The sequence below is a fragment of the Labrus bergylta genome, chromosome 24 (assembly GCF_963930695.1).
Source record: "Labrus bergylta chromosome 24, fLabBer1.1, whole genome shotgun sequence".
In the NCBI taxonomy this organism is placed as follows: domain Eukaryota; kingdom Metazoa; phylum Chordata; class Actinopteri; order Labriformes; family Labridae; genus Labrus; species Labrus bergylta.
Window position 1 is genome coordinate 2,874,136 of NC_089218.1, and position 9,455 is coordinate 2,883,590.

The following is a 9,455-nucleotide window of genomic DNA, read 5'->3' on the forward strand; positions in this document are numbered from 1 at the left end:
TTGTTTATTAGTGAAATAATCCAAACACTCAAGAAAATAAGTATAAACTGCACTATTTATATTTTTCCACACATTTATGTGTTGGAAAAAAAGGTTAAAAAGAGGATACATTTCTGTTGTAGTGACTGCTGGATGTAATTACAACCCATCGCCAGCAGAGGGCAGCAGTGTAATATGAATGCATGATGCAGCGGTTAATTAGACCTGACGAGGCTGTTAACCTCCAGGTGAGCTATGTTGTAATATTTACAGTCTGTGGTTGTAAAGTGTAGAAGTTACATTAAAGCCACAAAGAGTTAAAACCTTCAATATCATGTAGATCATTTGAAGAACAACAAAGCATTTAATGATTATAAAATATATACTTTAAAACACTTTGCTGCTGTTATTTTTAGCCATCACATATTGATAATAAATGTGTGTGTATGCAACATTTTTCATGTAGGTAAAGCCGATATGTAGCCAATTACATTTTATAAGCATGGGGAACTTTATCACATAAATAAATGCAGCAGAAAATACCCGAGGTAAAGTACAAGTACCTTAAAAAATGATGAATAAGTGGAGTAATTTAGTTATCCCATTTCGACTGTTAATAACAGGCCTCTCCATTCACTTTGCGACTGTGATCACTACATAGAGAGATTTCAATGACAGTAAAATGCAGAATTTACAGAATTAGTCAACTATGTGGCGTTCACTGCAAGTTTTATTTTGTGTGTAAGTCAAGGCAGTAGTAGGAGACACTTGGGTGAATTAAGTTAAGCAGGAAGGATGAGGCGATACAAGAATTATAAAAATCTTTTATTGATTACAAAAGGTTTGACAGTGTGAGTGAGATTTAACTCGGACGTTGACTTTATAGGATACTTTAGCAGTTTGATGCTGAAACTCTTTTTTACAGATTGAGTTCATTTCAAGCAGCACAAATCTTCTACCAGGAAATATTGACTCAAAACTTGAAACGTGTACATTTCTCTTTATTGTACATTATTGATGTGAACCTTCATTATTGTTCATGTTAAATATCTGTAAACACTGATCGTGCTGCGACAGCACTGCTGGTCCTTAAAGTGAACATATCTCAGCATCAAAAAGCACACTTTGAGGACTTTGCAGTGAAATGCATTCTGAGCTGAAGCTATAAACATTCATTTTTGGCTGGTGGCAGTGAGAGCTGCTCCGAGCGTCTCCACAAAGCGATGCACGTCAGTGAAGGAGTTGTACATCGGAACGGGAGCGATGCGCAGCACGCTGGGCTCCCTCATGTCGCACTGAAAAACACAACAAGAAATCCATGTTTTTAACTCTGCTGTGTGATGAGTCAGACAAACACATTAGTTGGATACTCACAGCGACGCCCCTCCTCTCCAGCTCGTCAAACACCTCCCTGATGGGGACGGAGAACGACAGCGAGAGCTGACATCCTCTCTGCTCGGGGTCGGACGGCGTGATGATGCGTACGTGAGGCTTTTGAGGCCGGCCGGGGTCTTTGGTGTAATAATGGCGGATCAGAAACTCCAGGTAGCCCGTCAACAGGAGGGACTTCTTACGCAGAGCCTGCATGCTGGTCATTTTAAAAACCTGAAGAGAGCATCAGCAGAGTTAATAAAACAACACTGGCTGCATTTTCCTAATTTGTGACCAAAGAGGAAACCCATTGCTTTTCAACTTTGAAAACTGTAGTACCTCCAAACTGGCCTGTAGAGGGCAGACCAGCAGGATGGGCTGGTTGGAGAGCCTGAAGCCGCTTATACCGGGCTGCAGATCCATCACTGACAACACACAAAACATTTAAACAGTAAAAAACTTTTTTATAATTCTGGATCTTCAAGGATCCATCTTTTTTTAAACTACATTTCTCTGTAAATATTCCCCAAACAACAGGACAACGTGGGGAAACATCAGCGTTGTATTCAGCGTTTATTAATGTAGGCGAGCTGTAATACCAAAAGAAACCACAAGATGGCATCAGAGAGCAACCACAAAAACAACACAGGGCTTTACACTGCTTTTTAAACACAATGTTTTTTTTTTAAATCTGTGGCATGTGTTTATTGTTAATGTGTGTGTGTGCAGTAGTTAAAACATTACAAAAAACTATTCTTTTTTTTTACCGTTATTCATCTGGAAGCGAGTGTTCAGGTCATGTCCCCACCAGCCCGTCAGCCTGCAGGACAGAAAAACATTAAATGTAGACTTTGACTGCAGGACATTCACTTCAAACTGTGTTTATTATTAAATTATGTTGCTTAAATATCAAACGGCGTCTGACAGAAGTTAATAATGAGGATAAAAGTCACTTTATTGCGATCACTCACGCAGGTTTGATGGTGTCTTTATGCTTCTTGTGGATAAACGCTCCGGCGATCCCTCCAGCGCCTGAGTTAATGTACTGACAGAAAACAGTGGTTACTTATATTTGTCCTTTAATGACGACTTCATACTTTTAGAAAGCAGCTCTCGTCAGTTTACCTTATAGGAGCACCAACAGGCGAAGTCGACCCCCCAGGCGTGCAGCTTCAGCTCCACGTTTCCTGCAGCGTGAGCGCAATCGAACCCGACGTAACAGCCCTGGAGGAGACACAAAGGATGTTGTTTTTTTGTGGTTCAGGCGTTGAGGAGACCCAGAGTTCAACGTGTGTTTCTCACCTTCTTGTGTCCGGCCTCAGTGATGGCGGCCATATTGAACAGCTGTCCCGTGTAGTACTGAACTCCGCTGAACATCACCACGGCGATGGAGTCTCCCTCCTTCTCGATCACGTCCAGGATGTCCTGGGTCCTCAGCGTTTCTTCTCCCTGAGCGGCAGGAACAATCTCTATCAGTGGGACTGTTTCATGTTCTCCTCAGTGTGAAAGGAAACATTATCGTGCACAAAAATGAGACATGGAGAGGAGCTCAGGTACCGGTCGGGCTGACAGCAGCAGCATGCTCTCCTGAGGGTCGAATCCTCGCAGTCTGATCTGAGACTCGACGGCGTACTGAGGACACAAAGAAACACGTTTTGTCTTTTACCTGTGCTGCACTGACAACAAAATACCCGCTCGTATTTTGCGCCGATATCTTATTGACAAGTTGCTGAATAAAGTCATGAAGCTCTATCATCCATTATTATTCAATATTTTGTTTTTGTGTGTAGTTATCTTTGTAAACACCAGGGGGCAACGAGCACCTCCACTGGGGCTCCGACTTGTCCAGGGGTGACCTGAAGTTTGTGTGTTTGTTTGTAGATGTATGAACTGTTTCTTAGTCTCTCTCTCTCTCTCAGGTTTCATTGAAAAGGCAGAAAAACAAGCAGGCAGTAAAAGAAAAAATGTGTTCGAGAGGATTTTATAAACCCTAACCCTCACCTGACCTTCACAGAAAACAGCACCTTTGATTTGACTCGCATGTCGACGCAGAGGAAGCTTCTCAACAACTACCAAAGTGCATGAAGAGGTCATGAGGAGCTTGAGTCCTCCATCAGGACGACGCCTGACGGAGGACTCGAGCTCCAACACGCTGACGAGTTACGCTGCAGCTTTTGGAAGCATTTCACTCACATGGTCTGAAGGAAAGGCTTTGTCCTCCAGGAGGATTTTGTGGCGCGCTGCAGTCGGTTTGTAGAAGGAAAGCTGCAGAAAAAAACATAAACATCAGCTTTCACTCCGTACCCGACGTCTGCATGATGAGATTTAAGATAGCAGCAACCTGAGGTCACAAAAGACACAAAAATATTTCTGGATTTGGACGATCAAGAGAGAGAGAGAGCGAGAGAGAGAGCATCGTACCAGAAGAAGGTGTAAATTCACCGTCAGGCCGTTCATCAGAGCCACTTCCTCAGGTTCAGCTCCTGAAACAAACAGAGACACCGTCACACGCTTCACTCAGTCAAAGCAGAAAACAGCGTTTCTCACTTCATCGTGCGATGATCAGCACACTGTGGGCTGAACTATTAACTAATCAAGAAGGTGATAGAGTCACTCTGCAGCAGCTCTTCAACATGTACGAGCTGTTTGTCGCTGCACGCTGGTTTAAAGACCTTCATGTGAACTTTGAAACCTACAAAAGGTGCAGTGACCTCATGGAGCAGCTTCACAGAGACAAAGTGAACAACAGCTTGAATGATTCTGCTCTGTGTGATAATAATGTCAGGATCATGAAGGTGTGTGTGCATCTCTCACCGACGACTTCAGCCATCATGTCCTCGATCTTGTTTTCAGCCCACGCCCACGGCCTGGACCCCACTGTGTGCCCGTGCACTCCCCTGGAAGAGAGATGATTCAACCCTGAAGCTCAGCATTTAGTTCTGTTTTTTAAAGAAAAGAAGAGTAACGTACGCCTTGGCCCACATGTCCAGCTCCTCCTCCAGGTATGTCCTCGCCCTTTTGGGCTGAAGACCCAACGAGTTTCCCACTAAGTACATGCACTCTTCAGCGCCGTGGACCTGCTTCACATCGGCTGCCGCTAAAACACATCACATTCATTTTCACATGATTAGATTAAGTGAGAGAAATTCAAAATGAAAGGTGCAGAAACGTTTGTGACTCACAGGGAGGCAAGTCGGCTATTTTAGGAACGTGGAAACGCTCCCGCAGATGTCTCAGGTCGTCGTGTTTGTCGAGGAACGCGGCCACTTCTGCAGACGTGACGCTGCAGCCCAGAGACGCAGAAACTCGCTGGAGGGTTTCTGTCGGAGTTAAGCCTTCAAACTGCTCCATCGCTGAGAGATCAGGAGACCGCCGGCCTGCAGAGAGGACGGGGAACTATTTTAAAACAAGTATTTCTAAACCTGCTCCCTCACTTTGAATAACCAGGTCTATAAAGGTTTCATGCTGCTTCAGGCCACGTTATGGTCTGCACCCTGAATGCACCATGTCAAAGTACATCGCTCATCTTCTTCCTCTCTGTGTGACATCATCACAGAAAGGATCCCTGCAGACATAGAGATTGTTGTTTTTCCACCACAAACAGCCGTAACATCCCTCTCTTAAAAACCACCAAACTCCAAATGACAAAAACATTCATGTTACCTCACAGAGCTCGGGAGAAGCTGCTCTGCTGCTGGAACATTTTCTGTCTTATTGTGCGTTACACAAATCTTATGATGGATCTGAAGAAACAGATTTAAACACCCAGGTCACACAATAAGACAAACCTAATAAGCCATCGAGGCAGACTTACTCGACACATCTTTTCTAATCCTGACTACTCAAAGCACTTTTACAAAAACAATCAAATGTTACAATGACAAAGAAAGGGATCAGAATAACATTCAATATCAACAAGTAAGAAATACACAAAATAAACTCCCTGAATGAGTCACAGAAGTCAGTTACACTGAATTTGTTGTTGAGTTTTTGTTTGAATATTAAAATGTTTTGTGTCTTTATCAGCTCACAACGAGCTCTTTAAATCTGCAGAATCAGCAGCTCCTCTTCTACAAAGTCTGCCATGTTGCATTCCCGTGGACCTACAGAAGCCCTGAATGGACAAACACGACCGAGCCTCTGCAGAAAGAGTTTTTCTAGATGAATCTAAATCTTTCATTCTGCTCTTTAAAGTCGCTGCTTTACCTCTAAATGACTTTCAAACGCTGACATTTAGAGCGCAGTGAAGTCGACTTTAGACACATAGAAACAACACAGACTTTTCTACACTAAAGATTATTTTACTTTAAATTCATAATCACTGATTTTACTCTGAAAATCCTCGCAGCAGGACGCCTGAATCATTTGCTGTCACACAGAGAAACCTGAGTTACCTTCAGATGATCTTCGTCTTCACACACAGCCGACACACTGACTCAATCTCTGCTCTGCACAAGCTCTTTGACCCCCGTGTGTGTGTGTGTGTGTGTGTGTGCCGCTTCAGGTTAATCATTGTTCTAATGAATCAACCAGAGGCCGACTCTTTCTGGATCACACTCCTGTCACCAAACGCCCGTCAGCCTGTGGAACAAAGACACGACCGTCAGTTCCCCTTTTTTTTTGTTTTTGTTTCACTTTCAGGTCGTGCAGCGTGAAGTTCAACATGTGGTTAAAAAACTACAAACTGTACTTCCTGCAGCATGACTCATGATTAACCATTTTTTAAATCAAAAATGCTTTTATTGTTTCTGAATCTAAAAGATTTTGATGAGCAGAAAGAGAGCTTAATGTAAGGGCCTGACAGATATGGATACTGGTGAGAGAGAAAAGCAGATACTGACATCTCGGCCGATATCACTGTGAGATCTATGAAATATGTAGAAATAAATAGATAGATATCCCGGCTCTGAGAGGATCTCACAAATTGTTTTGCTTTACTTATTTATGTAATTTTATAAATGTAAAGATGTTCTGATTATTACTCATGTTCTTGTGAAGCCTGTAATCAAACATCTTTGTAAAGAAAACGTTTCTCCTGTACTGCCTGGTTTACCACCTCTCTCCACTAGAGGGCAGCAGAGTTCTGACTCAAACTGAAAAAGATTCAATGGACAAAGAATCTATCAGGAGGCAGATGTCATGGCTGTTAAAGAAAACCATTCGCTCAAATGAAAACATGCAGAAACTTTTTAATACCGACTACAAAACGTATTTGAAATACGGCGAGATAAACACTTTCTTTGCACATGTGCCGTTATCTATTTCTGGAACTTTTGGGTGATTTCATGTGTGTGTAATGGGTGTGATTGTTTTGCTGTTCTTGAGCCTCTCTATGTGATAGACAAACATTTTTTTCATCTTGATTCATCGTGATTATTTTGTAAGCTCATAAACTTCATGGGTCGTCAGCTTTAACGGTGCTGAAATAACAGACATCTATCAACATGGCGGCACTGAACACATTCCTGCGAGGAAATTTCAAGTGAGGAAACTAAAAAAAAAGAGACTTGAGAAGCACCAGTTCCTCCTGCACACACCAAAGCTGATACCTAATTGGTCAAATCATCTCGGACTACAAACGGAAACCCCGAACACGTCCCACGCTGAAAATCTACATTCTACGTTTCAATAAAGAATCTGTAAATAAAGATTAGAGATAAACCCGATTTGAGATCCTCACAGCGGCTCCCCTCAGACGTGACCTTCAGTATGTCTAACGATGACCTTTGGGGTCATGCTGGTTGACTTCTGCCCTCGTCCACCCTCCCCGGAGTTTAGCCCACGCTTCATGATCTTTCTCAGAAAAACTGCAAATCAGCCTGTTGACGCACATCCAAAGCAGCCAGTAAACATGTCTCCACTCCGACTTCACTCTTAAAAAGGAAGCATCACTTTAAACTTTAAACTTAAACTTGTAATGCAATCTTAGGACCTTTTAAACACACTTTTATGGCATGTTCAAACATGGAGACTGGGGAGACACGAGTGAGTGATCAGGATGCAGACGTGTTAAAAATGAGTCACGTTCTTTTAAGAGAGCAGAAACAAGATGGTTGCAAGATGTTTGTGGGGCATCACGGCGGCCTACATGCCTCTTGTATGTTCTCTGCTTGTTGTTCTCACAGTAAATGAGGATGTGTGACATCTGGAAGCGCTCAGGAGGCAGGACCGACCCCCTCTCATGTCGTTTCTCAGGGCACAGACATCAAAGGAGGTGGCAGATAATGTTTTCTCTTCTCCAGCAAGGAGCCACCAGCCCCGCGCTCTCATACCGGGGGGTGGGGTGGGGGGTGGGGGGGCTTTCAGGAGGTTCTCGGGACTCTAATCTGCATGAGTCTGCACTTTTTGAACACATGCAGGACAGGTGTGAGGAGGACAAATTGGGGTCTTAGTGCAGACGAGACGGGACGATGAGAGGGGGAAAAAGTTGTGACGCCTGATTCTGTGTCTATGCTTTTAGTTCGTCCTACAGGAGACTTCTAGAGTTTCAAAAACTGCAACAAACGTGAGGAAAACAAAGAAAAGCAATACCCAAAGAAAACTTTACATCTCTCTGAGTTTATCGGGGTCATGGCGGGGGTTGTTTCATGTTTTTATAACCTTGCTGTCAAGTGTAAGGACACTCTATTAGCCGCCGAGCAAGTGAAAGCTAAACGTAGCGAACGAGGTGAAGAAGTTATTTTACTCAAACTCTGATTTTAAGATCAACGTACAAAGCCGTCTGAGAAACTGCAGGAAGTTCACATCAACTTTAAAATTGTACTTTTCAGAATAAAACATGACATAAGGAGGAAAATACTTCCACTTTAACATGAGTGCTGTTATTTTGCATTCAACGGTTTAAAGGTGATTAAAGGCGCATTATGTCAATTCAACCACCAGGGGGCTGTCGATCAAAACAATAACAAACTCTGATTTCACCGTAGTCAAGACGACCAGAGAATACATTTTTGGCCTGAAAGATGTCCAGGAAACAGATTTAATGTTAAATTTCAACATGCTGAGGGCGACTTTGAGATACATCTGTAAGCACAGATTAACAACCAAATTCAAATGTTACAGTTTAAAATAAATAAAATGACTTTGAAGCAAATTATCCTCTAACGTGTCATCTGTCAGGTCGGAGTCTGAGACGTTCTCACAGTTTCGCAGCAGAGAGGGAATGACAAGGCGAGCGGGTAACACCTGCTGCTTGCTCCGCTCAGCTCTTTGATTTAGTGGAAAGGTATGCTGTCTTTGTCTCTGCAGCCTCGTGCACCTGATGTTTACTCCAAACTCAGGAGGACCACCTTCTCCCTTTCAGCTCTGCAGGTTCTCACCTCCACACGCTGAGAAATCCTCTCAGTCACAACCTCCCAATCTCAAATGTTTTCAGTCACATGAAGAGATAATGAGCCGAGGCACATGAGGCCTCTTCTGCAGTTTCCACTTTTTAGGGATTGTAGCTCAACGAGAACAACATTTAGGGTCTGTATTTGAACTCTTAAAGAGCTTCAAAGCATCTCTATCCCCCCACTTAAGTCCCACAAGGCCATGAAGTTTAAAATTCCTCTTTTTTTGCAATGAGATCTGGTTAGAAAACCGGATCACAGCCGACAGAAAAGAAGCATAATGAAGTCAAACACGGCCATAGTCAAAGTGAAAAGCTAAATTAATAGAAATAGTAAAGTAAAAAACACAAATTAAAAAGATTTGAAGTCAGCCTCATTGAAAAATGTGAGTGAGTTCATGTAATTTATGTTATGAAGCTGCAGAAGTCTGCCTGTATTTATGTTAGTGTAAAGTCTGCTGCACCACCAGCTTGTTTCCATGGTGATTTTTACACTAAATTCATGTTTATTCCTCCAGCTGGTGATTACAGTCATTAATCAGTGAAATGCACGATTCGTCCAGAGTCAGTGAGTCACTAAAGCTGCAGAAATGAGAAGTTCTGTTTGTTATGGAAACATGAGATGTGGCCGTCATGTGGCCGCAGCACGTGTTCTCTAATTGTTCGCATATTTTCTTTCTTTTTTGGTGCAGTTTTACGCACAGATCTGCGTCCTTTCAGTTCGCGGCAGAGAGTCCTAACACGTCTCGAAGTTTAGATTCGCATCGAGCACGAC

At 42.9% G+C, this 9,455-nt stretch overlaps 1 protein-coding gene across 2 annotated transcripts; it reads right to left on the reverse strand.

The window, feature by feature from the left end:
* Positions 1-785: 785 nt before the first annotated feature.
* kynu (kynureninase) lies at positions 786-5,917 on the reverse strand. Of its 2 annotated transcripts, XM_065952216.1 has the most exons (15): positions 5,745-5,917; positions 5,014-5,093; positions 4,533-4,727; positions 4,321-4,447; positions 4,165-4,247; positions 3,772-3,833; positions 3,544-3,615; positions 2,908-2,982; positions 2,653-2,799; positions 2,476-2,574; positions 2,322-2,395; positions 2,118-2,170; positions 1,690-1,775; positions 1,354-1,584; positions 786-1,274 (listed from the first exon to the last, which is right to left on the reverse strand). In XM_065952216.1, exons 3-15 carry the CDS (start codon positions 4,699-4,701, stop codon positions 1,152-1,154), a joined length of 1,401 nt encoding a protein of 466 aa, XP_065808288.1. In that variant the 5' UTR covers positions 4,702-4,727; positions 5,014-5,093; positions 5,745-5,917; the 3' UTR covers positions 786-1,151. The 2 variants fall into 2 exon arrangements, with proteins under 2 accessions (XP_065808288.1, XP_065808287.1); XM_065952215.1 differs by lacking the exon at positions 5,014-5,093.
* Between the last annotated feature and the right edge of the window lie 3,538 nt (positions 5,918-9,455).

Excerpts from the sequence above, each read along its gene's own strand:
- kynu (XM_065952215.1), bottom strand. The coding sequence starts at position 4,701 with ATGGAGCAGTTTGAAGGCTTAACTCCGACAGAAACCCTCCAGCGAGTT. Across the intron at positions 3,834-4,164 it reads CATGATGGCTGAAGTCGTCG|GAGCTGAACCTGAGGAAGTG; the intron begins GTGAGAGATGCA and ends TGTTTGTTTCAG. Across the intron at positions 2,396-2,475 it reads CCTGTTGGTGCTCCTATAAG|TACATTAACTCAGGCGCTGG; the intron begins GTAAACTGACGA and ends GTTTTCTGTCAG.